General features: G+C 41.2%; 2 protein-coding genes across 2 annotated transcripts in view; both read right to left on the bottom strand.

Annotated features, from left to right (window-relative positions):
- Positions 1 to 5,086, bottom strand: part of HLX (H2.0 like homeobox) — a 51,577-nt gene extending 46,491 nt beyond the window's left edge. Inside the window, exon 1 of the mRNA XM_026066561.1 lies at positions 5,025 to 5,086. Within this exon, the coding sequence (XP_025922346.1) occupies positions 5,025 to 5,086 (62 nt within the window). The remainder of the gene's footprint in view (positions 1 to 5,024) is intronic.
- A 1,468-nt stretch (positions 5,087 to 6,554) lies between these two features.
- Positions 6,555 to 18,663, bottom strand: LOC112966459 (mitochondrial amidoxime reducing component 2-like). Its single transcript, XM_026066586.1, has 6 exons — positions 18,472 to 18,663; positions 12,722 to 12,884; positions 10,803 to 10,943; positions 9,988 to 10,049; positions 9,808 to 9,879; positions 6,555 to 9,260 (listed from the first exon to the last, which is right to left on the bottom strand). The coding sequence occupies exons 1-6, from the start codon at positions 18,612 to 18,614 to the stop codon at positions 9,134 to 9,136; spliced, it is 708 nt and encodes a 235-aa protein (XP_025922371.1). The 5' UTR covers positions 18,615 to 18,663; the 3' UTR covers positions 6,555 to 9,133.
- Between the last annotated feature and the right edge of the window lie 243 nt (positions 18,664 to 18,906).

The following is an 18,906-nucleotide window of genomic DNA, read 5'->3' as shown; positions in this document are numbered from 1 at the left end:
CATGACATCTCTCACACGAGCCCCCGGCAGGCCACAAACCTCTCTAGACAAGAGGTCAGGTCGGCAGAGAGGTGCCTCCGTCCCCTGYAGCAGGGAGTCCCCCACAACAATCACCCGCCGCTTTTTCCGGGTGTTCCGGTAGGGCACAGGGTYTGTTGTCCCGGTTACTTCCCTGGCAGCCATGCCCATCTCCTCCTCATCCTGGAGGGCACTAAACCTGTTCTTCAGCTTCAGGTCAAGAAGGAAGGGAATCATCCGTATGATAGAAAAGGACTTCAAGTGCAGCAGGGAAGATTGAGGCTAGACATTTCGAAAATTTTCCTAATGCAGAAGGCAATGGAGCACCGGAGTAGGTTGTCTGTGAGACAGTGGAGTCTCCTCCAAGCTGGAGGCTTTTAGCACCTCTCTGGAATGGTGTGGTGTGGTGTGGTTGGTATTTCCCAGTGCGGGGAGATGGTCTCAAAGATCTTGCAATGTTCCTCTCATCCCTACTGCTCTCTGACTTTATAACAATAATAAACCTTGGAAAGCATATCAGTGCAATCTGACATGTGGACTGTCAACTCCATATTTAGTGCTAAAATTTACTTAAAAGGGTAGCCTCATAGTCATTACATCAAACCTGAAAAAAATAGTATTTAATCTCTTGAATCTGGTCCCTTCTACAGCCAATACTCCCTTAAACCAGGTCATTTTCCAGTCACTAAGGACGGAGAAAGAATAAAGGGAGAAAAAAATAAGTCAAGAAAAAAAAGAAAAATAAATGACAGGTTTTAAAGTTTCAAAAGCTAATCACCACAAGGAAATAACTTCATCCCAGGCTGGAACAAGATGTACCATCTTGCTGTATTTCACTGATGCCAGGAGACTTTTAGTCTAGTGGATGTACCAAACGTGATGCTTCCATCTTCACTGGAAATCTGCCAGGGAAGGGAAAAAAGGCATGCACACATTTATAATAGCTTGTGATGAGAAAGAAACAAGAATAGCAAGCTGGGGAGCCTTCACATTTTGAAGGAATGGAAGTTCCATTCCCTTATACAAGTTAAATATGTCATTCAAAAGGATGTTCTCATGGGAAAAAACAAGCAATCAGGAATGGAAATAAAGTGGTGAGAGATGATTATCTTGCCAACTTGAGATGCAGCAGAGCCTGACAAAATATAAAATATTTGAGTACAAATGAAATCTATAGCATTTTGAAACAAAGGGCAATTTCTTATACATTCAATGAGAAATATACGTACATACACACACTCTATAAAACAGCAAGTGACTACAGTAAGTGTTTAAGAGTGAAGGGAATGCAACGTTCATATTACATTAGTCCTGAAGAAAGTAAAAAAGGAGAGGAGAACTGAGTTGATTTTTCAAAAATGAATTTGTAGATCAAGGGCGTTGCATGATTTTGTGGAGAATTTTGGGATTTGGGGATTTTGGGGAGAATATGCAGACTAAACATTGGACACTTTGCAAATAAACCCCAAACAAAATCAAAAGCATTATCTGAGGTTTGTTAAAAATACTGGACAACTAAATTGTTTAGAATGACCAGACTTATTATAACTGGGGTTGCACTCAATGTCACCTACGGGCATGCTCTTTTAAATTTACACATACTCAATGCTTTCTAATCCAGCACCAAACCCACTTTGACAGCTCCCTCTAGATGAATATATAAAATACACTGATCTCTCCCACTTGAATTAATGGATAATTTATTAAATGGCATCTGTGGGAGGACCCTCCTTCACTTTCAGACCTACAACTAGTCAGAAAGGGCATGCCAGGGACACATACTGTATCTAAAGCTAATCCATTTAAAAAGAGCAAACAACTCCAGGGGAACCAGAGAGGGCAGGAATTAACTGCAATACTAGCTAATAACTTTAAATAGACTATATTTTCTTCACATAGAGCTGGCATTGATTAGATTTATTTATGTAGAAAGTTCAGTGGGGTAGGAACAGCTATTTTTGAATTGCAGGGAGGTCAGAGGAATGCGAGACAAGCATCAGCATTCCAAAGAGCATGGAATATGCTCTCGTAAATATGCTAAACTTGACAGAACCTTTTAGAAAAACATATTTTTTGCAAAGAGATGCTGGAATATGGCTCCATAATGATAAAGTAAATGTAATGATAAGTAAAGGGCTCCTCTTGTTGATCAGCAATACAGCTTTTCCTGACACCTCAGCTCCAATCAGTAGCATCTTTTTCATAACATTAAAAAAGGACTTTTAGAAAGTCAAACAAAACCATAATTCAACGTATCAGTGCAAGCAAAGAAGTGCTAAATTTTTGCTGTTTTCTAGAAAAACAACTGGTAAAAAGGCTTTTAATGGTAATGAATTACGTGGTCAAGCTAAGTAACTAAGGCTCTGTCTGGAAATAAGATACTGTGGGAAGAGGGGTGTATTGCAAGAGTTGCAGGCAGACTTTGTAAGCACCGTGCTTCAGACACGTTGCTACCTCTGATCTCTCTGGGTGCGCAAGCTAACCACCTCTTCTGCTCCCCATCGAAGGATCAGATTTCTCTGTCTCATCTGTGTTTGCAGTTATTCTACAACTGTTAAGTGCAACAGAATAAAGGGGGAAAAAGCATACTCATCTTTTTATATACTCTAAGACCTTGCCCCTGTGTGCGACACTGCCCATTTTCCCTTGAGTCCAGCTACATGCCCAGACTAAATAATCAGATAAACCTTGCTCTTCCTAAGAATCTTAAAATAGGTATATACACTCCTTACCCCTTCATGGGTGTACACAATGCTGACTCTAGCACTGTCACCACCATTTCCAAAGACTTCAAAAGGCCAAGCTGAGWCTAGAAAAGAAACGAGCCATATTCTCAGCAGCACCACAGAACTACTGGGTAGTCCTAGCAAGCTGCTGAAATTGTATCTGCTTTCAGCATCCTCTAAGGGCCTGATGAATAGGTCCTCCCAGATGGCACCGCCAGCATGCCACACTATTTAGCAGACAAAGAGTCCTTCACAGTGAAGGAGATCCCACCTGAACRCTTATGGCAGTGTTTTGCTCACACAGCAGTGTAGTTTTCCCAGTCACAGAGAGTGGCTACACCTGTGGTTATACAGAAATGAGGTTCAGCACAGACCTTCTGCCCCACCAGAGACAGCGCCCAGGAGCCTTGGCATATTTATCCTTCAACAGCCAATTCACTGGCTGTTATGTGTCCTTGCACTTCAAGTAAACACAGCCTTTTCCTGCAACCACTTCTGCAGCCCAGCAGGTACTTTTCACAAAATTCTGGAAGTATTACAGATTTTTCCAAACTTCTTACAATTAAGTTTAGATTGATGAACATAGGTGGCTTTCTGGTACCCCTCCAGGTTTAATTACATAGCAACCCCTCCCACACACCCCCATTAAGATGTTTGTGACCCACTGTGGTACATTTATGAACACACACTATGAGCTGGAAGACAGCTAGTTATACTAAAGGCTATGCAGCCTGTGATGAAGGAAATCATTACCTGACAACTTTAACTCTGTTAAACAGAAATAAAGGAATAACGTAGAGCTGAGGGAAAGGAAAGTTTGTCACCTGTCTCTTTAGTTGAGCTAATTGGGAAAAAGTTGGTATTCTGCTGTAAGTTCTGCGTTACATAAACCCAAGGAACAGACAGTTAATATTGATCACCAAACTGCACCACTGTGAATACAGTGAAAGATTTCTATTTTGGAACTAGTTGAGGAGATCAGTCTCTAACTTTGAAGGGATATAGGATATTGTTGGTACTCTCAATCTCTCCCATGATCCTGTAATCCATTAACACTGTGGCTTTTGATCTTTTACTACAAATCTGAAGTTTTCATAGTATATTGGGAAGTGCTCTGTGGCCCATGGTATGTGGAGAAAATATTTAATACCTATTTCTTGATTTTCTGCAGTTGGAGAAGATGGCACTCTGTGAACCAGCTGTTTTCTTTCAGTCCTACACTTACGAGAGTGAAGTCTTGATAAAATGCAGTTGAGACATTCAGCCATCACCTTTTACTTATGTCAAGGAGATACAGGTAGGTCTGTCTAAACTAACTGTCCAGGAGTCAGTGCATATAATCATGCTTGCTATGACGGAACAATCATCATCCTTCATAAYGTCTGGAAGATAAACCTCAACTAACAATGAGCGAAGCTGTATTTTGGAGTTCAACAGGGAAGAGGCTGTGATGGTAACACATCAATGACAGGTGAAGCATGATAAATGTTTCACTCTGCTTATTATCTAGCAAAAGAAAGTGAGATAGTCAGCTGGCAAACAAACAGCAATAAGATGTCACAGCAATTTTCTGTGCTACAGGAGACGCAGTTCTGCTCTGCAACACTGGCCCTGGAGGAAAGCAAGTCGACTAGAAGCCTAGTGCGCACAGTACAAAAGCAAAGGGAAGATGCTTTACCCTTACATAGGGTCAGAAAAATAAGATGTTCCCACCCAAGCTCTTCACAAAGACATACCACAGCCTCTTGTGTGCCCATAGACTGAACAGGTAGAACATAATGCAGTTAGCTAAAGCCCCCACCAGCAGTGCCTACAGTACATGTTGACACGGTGCAATGCAGATTCCTCTGCTCTGCTCAACCTGCAGAGAGTATGAATTCTTGCAGACTCCACCTGCTCTTTAGCTCTGGCTACAGCTGCTTGAGTTTTGAGTTCCTGAAATCAATGTGATGAGCTGCTGCCTACCTGGGAACACAGCATTCCCTGGACCAGGCTATGAGGGGCTGTGACATACATAGGAAGCTGATGTAAAAAAAGCCTCAAGAATGTGTGATTATCCATTTCTCTGCCTTGAGTCACAGCCAGGTGGCTCTTGTTGCTCCAACCCTGACACATAGCCCCTCTGTGCCTGGCCCTTGCTTACCTCCTCCCTGTTCTGGCCACTCCTGCTACCTGGCCTGCCTGACCCCTCTGAGCAAACTTCCACTTGCTGGCCTGACACCACCCCTGCCCTCGCTGTGGATGGGCGCTTCCTTAGCTCTCCTTGGTCCATGGCCTCACTTGATGCCTGCCTTCACCACGAGTTCAGTCCAAGCCAGATTGCTAGGCTTGACTGCCTCCATCCTCGTAATAACAATCCCAGACACAATAACAAACCCAGGTATTTACCAACTGCGGAGCCAAGGAGGCCTTAGCCTCTGCTCCACCAGCACTGACTGGTACTGTGGGCTCCCATGCCATGCGATGGTCACACAGCTGCAGCCAGCAGGCCCCTCTCTGCTGAGGGGCTCTTCACAGGCTGCCTGGGAAGCAGCCCAGCTAGCAGGTAGGCATGGCACTCTTCAAAGGAGCAAAACTCCAATAATTAAAAGAGAAGGTAGTTACAAAGTGCATCTACAGGTGTAGACCCTTGTCCCACACTGGGAAAGTCAATACAAATGAAGATTTTAAATACCTTTGCATATTTTTAAAATCTGGCTCCAGAATTCAAATATTGTAATGTTAAGTGAGCAGATTTGTTTCAGAAGAGGTGCAGTGTCTGAAGCCCTTACTGACTTCATCTCTCTGGGTAAAATGCAAAAGTAATAACTAGTGGAAGTGACAATAGAAGTAAAGATGGTCAACATTAACATAATGGCTATGTAGAGGAAGTAAAAATAGTAATCTTAAAAAGATATAAATGCTGCATCTCTTCCAGCTGAAGAAAAGGTTCGGTACACGTCTTTGATGTTTGCATTATTTTTTCTAAGACTATTTTGTTCAAAAGGAACAAAGACTTTGTGGGTATAGTCCTCAGCCCTACAGCAGCACTGTGTAGGAAAGTCATTAGAGATCTCAAAATGAGAATAAGGCCAATTTAAGGTGCTAGAATAGCCCAGAAATGGAGCCCTGTGGCTGCCCTTCTTGAAGCCTTTGTCATTTGGAGTGCCAAGAGCCAGGAACCTCTTTTCCTCTTATAGAGGAGAGCAATGTCTTTGAAGGGTTTTTTTCTCCTGAAGATACAGAAGCATGGATCTCTCCTCTTTTTGGGGTCAGTCTTGGTTAAGATACCTCCACCTCAAATCCTAAGCAATCATGAAATTTCTGCCTGTAAGAATTGGCCTTCTCTCACASAGTCTTCTGCACAAATCATATTGGACAGTAACTGCTGTAAAACAAGTGTTAGCTTTATACTTAAAGACCTGAAATAGGAAACATTCCTTTGCATTGACTGAGTGTACTAAACATTCCCACTTTCAAAGTAATTTTTCCCATTCTTGTATGTCCATGGAGAAAAGATGAGGTCAGAAATGCATCAGTTTTAYGGTGGTTAGTCTGTAAACATCTTTTTCATCATCTAGATCATAAAAGTTGTGAAGTTGAGCCTGCAGACCACTTGCRTCTGATGGTTCTGCTCTCTTAGCCATATGACTTCCTCTGGTTAACTAGGGATTCTCCTGAACATAGATGTAAGATTAAACAAAAAAACAACCCCCCCACCCCCCAAAAAAAACCTGTTAATTATGCATGAGGTCCAGTAAACAGCAACAGAAGTTAAATGCCACAAAGGAGAACAAAGTAAAAAAAAAGAAATCTTACACCTTACAAGAATTTTGATTCAACAAAAGTTTACTTTTTCAATAGAAGAATACTTTTTTTCTTTCCAGAGTTAAAATGCAGTTAACAGTTTTAAGCACACATACACAAAAAGTGTTGCAAGACTGACATGTTTTCAGTCAATTTCCTAAAAGGCTTCAGTGAAATCAAATGTAATTCCTACAGTTACAGTAGTTCAACAATTATATGAAAACATTTATATTGTAATATCAATTAGTTACCCTCTGCAGCTCCCAGGAGGGCCCTCTTTTATCACATAATTGACTTAAATGTCATTTGTAAAATTCATTACACTCAGAAGCATACTCATTTTAGGATTCTAGCCAAATTCTTCTAAGGAGGTTTTGTAGGGGTAAATCAGGGTTTAGATCTATGTAACTTTCTTTCAATAACAGGAACAGATGCAAAATTTCCCATTGGACAAATAGCCACATTCCCAAATTAATCCAGTCAATAACAGCAAAATGCAACATGACCTATATCACACGGAATTTGTGTTTCATAACTCCTACAGTGGTGCTAAGACAACAATGAAGAATTATGCTTTGCTACAGGCAAGAATTCAGCTCTCTTTCCTTCCACTTTTTTCACTTAAGAGACACACACTTAACTAATTGCTCTGGAAGGCCAGCAGGCTGTTTTTGCTTAATAATAACACGAGGAATTCCACATGTTTCAGCTTCTAATATTTTTAAGGATTTTCAACATATGCTTTTTTAAGTGAACCTCATGATTATTTTCATTTTAAAAGATGCTTTTTCTCTCATGTCTTCCCACTAGTCACTGCACTGGGAATAACAATGCACAAGCATGCAATATGCAGTCCTAGCTGGGGACTCATCTGTCGCAGGAGAACTTAACACTTACAGAGCACTCTGCTAACAAAAGACTATTTGGAGCAACTCCCAGGTAATAAATAATACAGAACTACTTTCCTCATATGCCTGCTCCATGGTTGCCACGTACACCCATCTGAATCTGCTCAAAAGCAGGATGGCTCTTCACTCTACCAGTGTCAGCTGTGGACATGCAGCAAAATCCCAGTTTCATACTCACAAAAGAGAACAGAGAATCTAAACTCCAAATTGGGCCATGATTTGTCCTTCTTCATACTTATTTAAAATCCTCTTTTGGCTAGTTCAACACTCTTTCCAGATATACTAATCCACTAATATACTAAGTGCTTGAAAGATGGCTCACTTTTGTCTTTGAGTACAGTTTTTTTAAGTTCTGCTAGGTTTGAAGAAAAGATAGCATTGCCATCATCCAAGCTGATTCTTCCCCCCTGCATCAACCCCCCACTTGTTTTATGCAATATAACATACAGCATAAAATACAACTATCAATTTCATGTAAGTGGCTGACATTTCAGTTAGGATAAAAAAACCCAAAAAACAAAAACAAGTGCGTATGGGGTAGGGGTGTTAAAATGCAGTCTAGAACTGCAACTTCCCAAACCCCTGCTTAGCTGCTATTTGGCACCAGAAGTCTAAATTTTGGATTCCCCTGGATGCATAAACTTTACTTCTTTATATATGCAAGTGTCCTTCTCAGAGACACCCTCTTGCTGAAGCAGCCCAACTTTCTATAGTAAGAGATTCATTGAGCCAGAGAGGAGCTAAGCATGAACATAGCACCCTACAACAGTGGCTAGGACAGCAGTTTGGACAGGGGAAGTCTTGGGATCAGATCACTCCCAAAAGCTTTTTTCTCTCTAATGTAAGTAAAGTCTCTGGCCTAACGAACATCTAATTCTTTTAGCTAAATTGGAGCAAATTCTATTGATATGGTAGCAAATGCACCACTCCAAAATAGCCTATAGCCTAGCTATTAGGGTATGTTTCAGGGGAGATACAAATGATGATTCACACTATCAAAGGGAGGACATAAACGAACCTATGCATTGTTAGCCAGTGTTCCCACCTATGGGATAGAGTAGCATTTAGTCAGCTCACAACCCTTCTCTTTCTGACACTGCTCCAATCTTGAAAGATAGCACACAGTCTTCAGGGAATGACTGCAGGCTAAGAAACACTGAATGAAAATACCTCCAGAAATAGATTAAGATGCTTAAGACCAAAGAAGGGTGGAATTGAAGACAAGGCCTTGCCGTCAGCACTCCCTGTGTACTAGTAAGGGAGCTCCAAGGTCAGTAAGTTTACCTTAGCCTCAGCAGGACTGTTTTTGTGGTTCTTTAGAGGCACTGAATGTATCTAATACATGATGCAAAGCCCTTGCACGTAATTTTGGATTCCAATATGGAGACTTAACACAAAAAATTTGGAAGTGTGGTACTCTCAGTAGTACTGTAAATTGTCTTTGGATTGGGGTTTCTTCTTTCACAGCCTGTAAAAAAACTAAAGGTTTTGTTTCTACAGGCATGCTAGCAGATGACAYGATCTAAAATCACTTTGGCACTTCATAGGCTCAAAGACTCCCTGTGCCTTACAAAGGAACAAAACACAGAAAATATTGCAAGGAATAAGCAAAAGTTATGTCAGTGGCTCTGTTCAYGGGAAAACAATTTAAGTATCAAAGTGAAAAGGCATCTTGTGATCAAAATCTATCTCCCTTTACTGGACTATCTTGTACACAGGGTCTCCAACTTGAATTGTTCCAGTTTTGTCAACAGCAAAATACCTTCCAAAGAGAGGACTGGATTTGTATAAGTGTTGCTGGGATGGATCACATAAGCGGTAACTGCAGAGAGAGAACACTTCTTAAGAATCAGTGGTAGCAAATTCTAAACATCAAAATATCAGTGATGACAGAGAGAGGGCACATGAAGAGTGATGCCCTGTTTTGGTCAACTTACTAGATTAAAATTAACTAAATAAATATAATAATTAAGAGAACTAAGCAGTTCAAACAGAATAAGACTGATTGTATTCACGTATTCACATATTCATGTATTCACGCACACAAAAACTATCATAAAAAGACATGTCAAAAGTGCAAAGTTAGACCCTTAAATACCTTAAATATCTATTTCCACAGGCATTCACACAGGCAGAGATGGAAGAGGTAGAGAAGGTAAAGTTTGCAAAAGAGAAGAGAGAACGTCCTGAGTTTTCTTACCATATGGAATTGCAGAAAGCAGAACTGAAGCCGATATACGCAGACCTTTACACCTTGGCCTTGAGGCTAACATATGCTTAAAATCACTTATGYAACTCCTGCCTAATGCCTGTTGGGATCTAGCCTACACCCACTCCCAAGACTTGAGAAGCACCGGCATTTTTACAACCTTTTCAGTGTTTCCAGTGGCTCCTTCCTATCCAGGACCCCAGTGTCTGGGTTAACAGTTGTTAAAATACACCTGCAATGACAGACAGTGCCACAYCAATAATGGCTATGTATGTATACATCACACATATATATGTGTGTGTGCGCATGTATGTATTTAATAGGAGTCCCAAATGTTTACCTGGCACAAGACACTGTCCCTTTCATCTCCACATCACCAATAAGAATCTCCTCCCAGGAGTCCTGAGGGAAGGTAAACATTATGCACAGATTAGACATATCCACATGTAACCATTTTTCCAGGAGCTGGTTCTAAGCACAGTCATTTCTAGAAGAAGCAGTATCATTCTGGATGGTCGCCTTTCTTGCATCTTCAAGGCAAGTGCTGTTACAGTAGGGTATTATTTTAATGAAAAACCTATTGTCACTACATTCACCCAATTCAGGACACATCAGTAATTACATTAATTGCAGAGCAAATCCTTTGGCAAAACGGAAACATGACATCAAAACACTCAGAAGCCATCAACACCACCAGTTACCTTCATAGATATGGTGCTTTTTGCACTACCAGAATATTGTCAGAGACGCAGTTATGGTACTGCAGTATTACAAGGGTGAGTTTTTACTCTTGTGACAACCATCACAAAACATCACACTGACAATTTACAAATTGTTTATCTGTATCATTAATTTGATGCATTATAGTGTGCATAACTTTCCTTACTTTACACTTAAAGACGAGCATTCAGTCATAGCCTGTCACTTAAATATACTTATTTTATCATTCACTAAGCTAAGTAAGTATTCACAGGCTTGTCACCTCCCTCACTGTTTCGCATGCATTCAAGTGAGACGAAGCTGCCCCTGTCTGGAGGTCAGCTGTAAATCACAGAGCAGCAGCTTTCCTCATCCTTGTAGATGCAATCCCCCAAGGAAATGGAGTTACAAAAAACATATCCAAGCCTCCAAAAAGGCATTTAAGGATTATTTTACCTCTTCATAAGCACTGCAACCTGTAACAAGAATATTTGGCCTGAAGTTCTCTATCTTAACTTTCTTCTCCAGTCTGGTGTTTAGATCTTCCAGTGAAGCTTCTGTGAGGATCAAGACTGGACTACAGTCAGGGTAGGCAACCTACATAAATAAACACAAAGAAATCCTATGGCTGCTGCAAGACCAGGGGAGCAGAGTTTGCAGAAGTACTTAATGGCAAAAAGATTGGTATGTTGGAGCCAATGGCCATATAGTATACTGGCAGTGTTATGCTGCTGTAGTGAGGTTTTAAATCACTGGAAGTATGTTAAGAAGTAAAATAACATGCCCTTTCCTATTTCAGTAACCACTCTAAGTTTTATTTGCTCAACTTGTAAAATCAAACTTCTATTTATAGAGTTAAGCCACAAATTATATCAGCTACCACAACTTCTTATACAATACAATAAACGTAGGCAATACAGGATGCATTAATTCCAGGTGTCACAGGTGGAGCAAAGTATGTCAGTAAGACATGTTATGGCAAAGTTATGAAGGACAGTAAGAAGTTTATGGACTTGCTGAACTTACCTGGTTGACTTTAATCAACKAACTGGATTTTTCTATATACTGAATCTATCTTACCACAGTATACTGAATCATCTCATCACTGAATCTATCTTATGACAGAGAAAGTTTCACATACAGAATAGCCATATTAAATTGCAACTGTCCATTCATTGCCCTAAGTTTGTTTAGAGGCAGGAAGGCTGCCATTTTGGCAAACAAGACCAACGAACAGGATTAAAAGAAAAATCCTACATATATGTCAGTGACACTGAAAAGGCAGGAAATTTTGGAAAGAATTTTAGCATAAAAGCCCTCCTCCTGTCTTTTCTCCTATACTATCCTTTTCCCCTCATGCATACCRTATCTTAATTATGCCTTTTTCTCCTCCAGCCCCAAGAAAATGAGTGTTGAAATAGCTACAGAAAGAGTTCTGCCCTCTGTTTGTGCTAGGACTCCTGAACGTKACCCTTCCCAATCCGCCACCCAATTTGCTGAAACCTGTTGTCTTCTCCATTGGTCTCAGTGCCCTTACATGATAAATGCACATGTATAAAGGTCCAGAGTTGCGTCTATGTCCTTCTGTTTGTGCAACAACAAGCAAACCACTGATGTTCTATAAATAATAACATCGTAACAGTAGGGTAAGGTAGTCACAATTTGCATTTGCTTAAAAAGCTTACACTCATCAGGCTCAGTTCAAACCATCTCTACATGGGAGTTTTATTCAGACAAAAAGAGCATCAGTGGCTCCAATGATAAGAGGGCATCTAGGGAATGTACTGACTGAGTGCAACAACTCCTTTCCCTGCCTCCAAATCTTTATCTAATATCCTGTCTTCCAGCCTCTCCTCACAGGAAGAAAAAGATGAAAACTCTGCAGCCCTCTCTGGATGGTAATTCCTAGGCCTATGACTACAGAGAGCTAGGTTTAGCACCATCCCTTTATTCAAAATATGAGGTAAGACAACTCATATCACAATGCTGCTAGACCTAACAAAGGATACAGAATGAAGGTTTTCTGCACAACATGGATTATACCAGCAAAATATCTTTAAAAACATAGCTTTCTTCTATTCACTGATGCAAAGAAAAAGGAATTCCACTTAATTCTGCAATATAACAGTTCCTCTTAAAATGTCAACATAAAACTCTTATAGCTGTGGATGGTCAATAGTTTAGAGCAGACTTAGAGCAAAATTTAGGCAAGTCATCCCACCAAAGGTAAGGTGAATGTTCATGCGCTCCAAGTATATGACTACATACCTTGCTAAATTGAGCTCATCACCTAAGGGCTGAACATGCAGGTTTGGGCAAGGGAAAAAAAAAAAAAAGGATACAAAAACGTACTGCTGGGAAAAACATTCATTTACCTCATCTGTGGTTCGGAAAAGGTTTATTATGTCCTTTGACTTTCTTGGCACCATGGAAGGCTCAAAGTGCACAAGTCGATATGGCTCTGTATTCAGGAAAGTGGTAATCCACTGAGCTGCTTCATCACCACAGTCCCTGCCTTGGATATTCAGTCCAAACACCCTGAAGGATCACAAGGCATATTAGCAAGTTAGCTGGAAAGCTGAAGGCTCAAAGGTGCTTATTATTCAAAGGTAAACAGCTTGTTATAAAAGTAGTAGTAAGATACTGTAAACAAACTACCTGAATTATAATAAAGCGGAAGTTGGTTTCTGAGTATAGCATAAGAATCATTCCCAGCACACAATTTCCTTGTGGACATCTTGTTTTGGAAGATGAGTAGTATGGACGTGGCCAGAAAACACCAACTGGCCTCAGGGTGAAAGAATGAACCCTGAAATAGGCTTTAGGTGCACAGATCTAACTGTCACATCAGTGGTCCTGTAATGAATCACATCAGTTTGCCTCACTTTCAAGCAAAATAAAGGGTTTATTCTTGCCCTTGTATGTGACTTCAATACCAGAAGACCTTTATCCAGAAAGTGACTGAAATGTAATTTATTTCAGAAAATGAATGAYAGTTAAAATGGACATGGTTAGTTACTGTAATTAAAATTCGTAAATGTTGTCCCTCAACATTAAGGAAGCTATCCTTTAAATTTTAGTGCTGCCAAAATTTAGCCGGAGCTGAGTGAAACTCTGCTGCCCAAAGATCATTTCAACTAACACTGTGACACTAACTAATAGATATGCATGTGTCACAAATATTCTTATGATRAAACAGCAATAGATACATTATTGCTGGGATGCAAAACAGTTTCCATTAAAACCTGATATTTACACCTTCCTCAGAAATCACACATTGGGTCTAAACCACTTGAGAATCAGTTTCTCAGCTCAGAAGGCTGAGCAGAAAGTGCAATGCAAACCTGAACCACCTGACCAATGGTCTTAACAAGAGATTTCCTCCCCAAAACAGCTGTTTTCCAAAATCTGAAAGGTTTTTTTCAACCAGACAAACCTAAGTTAAAAACAACAACAATAAAAAAGGATATGTGTTGACTTCCCCTAAAACCTCTGGCACAACACCCTGGTGAGATCTAGTGACAGGTACTGAAGTCAATAAGCAACGCCAAAACACAGAGACTGAGCTATTCGATATACTAAGAGAGGTTAAAGATTTATAATGGAAGCAAAGTCCATAGGGCATAAAGAGCCATTGGCAGCAGAAAATAAACAGGTTTATGCAAATAACAAATTTCTGGCAGGAAAAATAAACCTCCACTCAACTTTCCAATAAACTTCAACACCAGTCACAAATAGTTTTATTACTTTCCTCAAAGTATTGATTTTGACCCAAAGGCACTGCAGTTTCCTCTGCCTCTGTAACCATACACTGCACAGCTTAAAGCACATAGATGACCAGGCAATTCGTCTAGCCTGTGGCCAGCTCCTAGAGGCCCTTCTCGTCTGAGGCAGAGATGAATTACTGTGGTGCTGGCAGCAACATCCACCCGGTGGCCCGCTCTCCTCCCTCCGAGCATGTCCCAGGCCTGTCCTCCTCACACACCGGCAGGCCAAGGGGCTCCCGGGAATCAYGGCTAGTAGTGGGCTAATGCTGCCAGAAAGATTCATTCACTTCACCGCTTGCTTTACACACACACACACACACGGGCATTTCAGGTACCCCCGGGTTTATTTGTGTGCATGTGCACCCCGAACACCATAAAAGGCTGCGTGTCCTGCTCAGCTGGAAAAGCTGTGCACCAGGCTCTCTCCACAGAGAGCTCCTACAGCCATGAGAAATTCTCAGCTTCGCACCTGTAAATCAGTCCTCTCCCTCACCAGTACCTCAGTCCTCCCTCCCTACCACACCTGCTCTGATACCTTACACCTACTCAGAACATCAACAGTTGTATCTCTGCTCCCGAGTTAGAGAATGGGAGAGGTTTGCTGTTGTTGTCCGCTATCATTAGAAAAAATAATAATCATTTTTCCAAAAATATAGCTTATCAGACTTAAAAACCACAGGCAAGTTCTCTGGTCAAGACTTTCACAATTAAGTCATCATTTCTGATGAGTTGTTTGAGGAGCAAGAAAGAGTCCTCATAACACAAGCTCATTCTTAGCATTCTAGATCTAATCATACAACCCATACATAAGACAATGATTAAAACCTCCAGCTCCTGCTTATTTCAGGGGACTCGCTGGGAGTCAGTGCATTAAAGAGTTAGCCACTACCTAATTCAAACAGTTCTGAGTCCCCCTCAATACAACAGGATGGCACTCTCACTCTATTACTGTTAGATAGCAGATGTAACACTACAAGTTACAGTAATTTTTCAGTGTTTGCCTTGACATATTCCAACAGAACCTGATCTACAAATAATGATCAGTGCTTGGCCCTCTCTGAAAGGCAAATCTTGACAGGATCCCCAAAGCATTTCAGTGAACTAATTCTCCCATGTGCTCCAATCTGGACACTAGCTCTCATCACTCATTTATGTTTTCATGCTGTGATTAGATTTTACAAATAACAAGGTTCATGCTCCCATAACTGTGGCACAGCTAGCGGAATACATGCTTGGTGCACCTACAAACCCATGTCACGGCCAGGGTGAGATCCACACAGGTGTGACTACCATTGCATCGTTACTCCTGCATAAGGAAGCAAAAACTCTATGCTAGTACACAGATGCCTGCAGGAAAGGTGCGATCATGCTCTCATGAGCATCATCCCCACCTACGGGTATGCAAAAGAGTGATTACTACAGGACATATAGCGCCCATTTACTCATTTTAATGTGGATTTGCTATTTTGGAAACACATCCTGTTTCTTTTTATTGTTTTCTTCCTTTTCGGGTGCAAGGAATAAAAATCAGAGAACACAGAAGGCAAGTCTGAGAGATTGTCTGGCCACACTCAGAGAGAGTGAGACCCTTTGGGGAGCAGAGTTAAGTAAATCAGTTAAGTAAAAAAAAWATATATATATTGTTGAAGCATCTGCACATCTGCAATAGTGCAGGAGCTGAAGCTGACCTGAGGAAAAGCCAATCAGGAAGCTGAAGACTGGTGTCTCATGGCAAAAATCTCAGAGGTGGAAAGAAGTGATCCAGGCAAGAACCTGAAAAAGGTGAGCTGAGGCAGGAAATGACCCACAGACCCAGAACTCTCAGAGTGCTCCTGAGAGCTTCTGGTGAGGCAAAGCAGATCCCATGAGCATGACACTTTCTGCTGTTAGGTGCAGTAAGGGGTGCAAGGCAGCATCAGTGTAGCCCCAGAGAAAACTATAGCCATACTTGTTCAAAGGCATGAAGGTGACAAGAAGCAGCCTTCACTTTCCTAAACAAAAAGAACAGAGTCTAATTTAATTAGGACAAATTATAGTAACAAGATGAGGGATGCACTGCTGTTCTGTGGTGATGCATCTATCAACATGTTTATACATTTTATACACTAAACGAGTAAAGTAACCCCTCTAGTAATGCCCCATTGGTCTTTTTTATCTTATTCAAAAACAGTGCAGCTCTGAGACAGAGTACGGACCTGCCTTTGGACTGGTCTGACAACAGAAGTGGGGGTCTTACAGCTTCCTAGATTACTTTTTTCTACCCCAAAAGCAGATTTATCCCAAGCACTCAGTGGTATAGGGATCCATGGGAACCTTGTGCAATCATATAATTAAAGTATCACAACACATACAGACAAAGGCACAAATGAAGACTGCAGAGGCTTCTTAACCAGAAAGCTGTAAAAACTCTCAACCCTGGCAATCTAACAAGCCATTTGCATGAAGAGAGACTGTGCATGCGCAGTGACTTTAGTCCTACATTTGCCTCCCTCAAACATCAGATTTTTTAATATCCAAGTAAAAACTAAAACCGGACTTACCAGTTTTAAAGTTTTTAAATATCTGTATATGTGTGCACAGCCTTTTTCAGCCCAATATGCTATTGCATTGCCTCAGTTCCAAACAACTGGGCATGAGCCAGCACCAATCTGAAGGCACTGTGCGCTTCGAGCAGCAGAATAAACACAGGTCTGTGCAGAGGACCATGCAGACAGACTGTACCGTGCAATAAGACAGCTACTCCCACTCACAAGCTGGAAGCAAAAATCTGGAAGGAAAAGTGAAGACTTCATTTGCCTGAAYATAATACCGTTCCCAAATCTCATTTTTGGGACTGGCTGACTAGACCAGAAAGAATCAGCCTTGAGCAGACAGATGGCCATTCAAATTGTTTAAGCACAGCAGTCACACAAAACTCGGGTCTCAATCTGAAAAGTACTAGACAACTTTTAACTATGGGCATTACTACTTCCACATCCTATGACAGCATGTATATACCAGACAACTTGGCAATCTTCAGAGTCTATTTATGTACACCTAACTTTGCTTATTGCATTTCCTAAACCCAGCAATTTTAAAGCCAGAGAGGGCAATAGTTTATTAAGGCAAAGGCAGAAAAATTAAGAGAAAAACAAAGCACTGAGATCTATAATTCAGAAATCCAACATAATTTTTCATTACTGAAATGCATTCAGCTTATTTAAGTCTTTTTTCTAATGGCACAATGAATTTCAGAAAAATAACATATCAAAAAACAGTGCATATTTTTGAAGTGTGTGTATCATTGGCTAATGTATACATATTCCAGACAGATTTTTTAAAAGACTGTCCTGTTTCTCCATGATAAATGCTATCATTTGTAACTCACACCTGCCTTGTGTAAATAAAGATACTGAGCTATGCTAATCAATGGTTTCCACAGCAACAGACATATTCTAAAAGCTAATGAATGCAGTTCCTTTCAAGTACTCTGTTAGCTTTAATTATAGCAGCTGGTACATTAACCTTTTTTGCTATCCAAAGGAAAAAAACCACTTATCGGTATGCTTGTATGGGCTAATACCATTTACAGTTACTGAATAGTCTTATGTATAATTGGCATTTAACAGCGAAAAGATGTTTTGTGTTTCCCCTTGGCCATTTTTCAGCACGGATTTCAATACATCGATAAAACAACTAGGCCTGAATTCATCCAACATAATTCCAGGCACATAGCTGAGATGCCTATGTTTGTAATCTGTTCACCTCAAGTCCCCTTACATGGCAGGGCCTACAAGGAATGACTTGCTCCCTGGAAATGCCCATCTCTCTCCGAGGACCACAGAAGAGCTTTAGGCAACTGGGCTACTAATTTGGGCACCTCAGTTAGGTGTCTACAGTCAGCGATGAGGAAATCTAGGCCCTGATATCTCACCAATACCAAATGGCCAGTGTGTATCCAAAAATATTGATGCATGTATTAGTGGTGACCAAGAAATAYAGTATGCATGACTGGGATTTTCAGCTGCAAGCTAAAATGAAAAAAACAGAAAGCAAACACAAATGAGTAAACATGCCATCGTATGAAAACTGAAGATCACAGTTAATTTGGCAGATATATAGTATACGATCTCTGAATATTGCGTTATCTTTTCCTAAGATTTGCTTTCACTAGAATTTAACAGATTAAAACTAGACCTTGCATTACGATAATCAATCCTGACCTTTTGCATAATATATAACAGAGAGTTTCATCTTCCAACTTTTGCATAAGAAAATGCTAAACATCATAAAGCCCAGAAAAATGAAGCATGTAAATGAGAGATAGTATTTGGAGGGGGAAGGGGAACCAAGCCCTCCACTCGTCTATCCTTCAGTACCTGCAATTCTGCACCGGATTTTTCCTGGGGAGATTTACAGGAAAACACAGCTTCTTCATTTCTGGGGCATTTAAGGTCAAGTAACCATTTTCACAGCCGACAGAAATCAGGACCAGCCGCGGCTCCTGGCGGGCTGTAACCATGTGTCCATCCTCCTTGGTCACAAGCCAAAACCTGCGGCATGAGAGGGCAGAGAAGCGCGTTTGGAGCCAAGCAAGGCGGCGCGGCGCAGGGCCGTTTACGCGGTGCGCTGGCGAAGCAGCGGGCACGCTCTGCCTCCTTGCTGGCTGTTTCACCGCCTTGCTAACAAACCCGGTTTTCCTCCCGCTTTGCCCCCCTTTCAGCACACGCTTGTCTGCGGGCTCGGGTGGAGAGGCCCCGGCAGGGCCGCCCCCGGCCCGGCCCGGCCCGGCCCGCCGCCGGCGGTACCTGTCC

Source organism: Apteryx rowi, unplaced genomic scaffold (assembly GCF_003343035.1).
Source record: "Apteryx rowi isolate R43461 unplaced genomic scaffold, aptRow1 scaffold_243, whole genome shotgun sequence".
Lineage (NCBI taxonomy): Eukaryota > Metazoa > Chordata > Aves > Apterygiformes > Apterygidae > Apteryx > Apteryx rowi.
The sequence above is the reverse complement of the archived record's forward strand: the minus strand, read 5'-3'. Positions and strand labels throughout refer to the sequence as shown.

Excerpts from the sequence above, each read along its gene's own strand:
- LOC112966459 (XM_026066586.1), bottom strand. The coding sequence starts at position 18,614 with ATGGTTACAGCCCGCCAGGAGCCGCGGCTGGTCCTGATTTCTGTCGGC. Across the intron at positions 9,880-9,987 it reads GGGACAGTGTCTTGTGCCAG|GTGTATTTTAACAACTGTTA; the intron begins GTAAACATTTGG and ends CTGTCATTGCAG. Across the intron at positions 9,261-9,807 it reads CCACTGGAAACACTGAAAAG|TTACCGCTTATGTGATCCAT; the intron begins GTTGTAAAAATG and ends CTCTCTCTGCAG.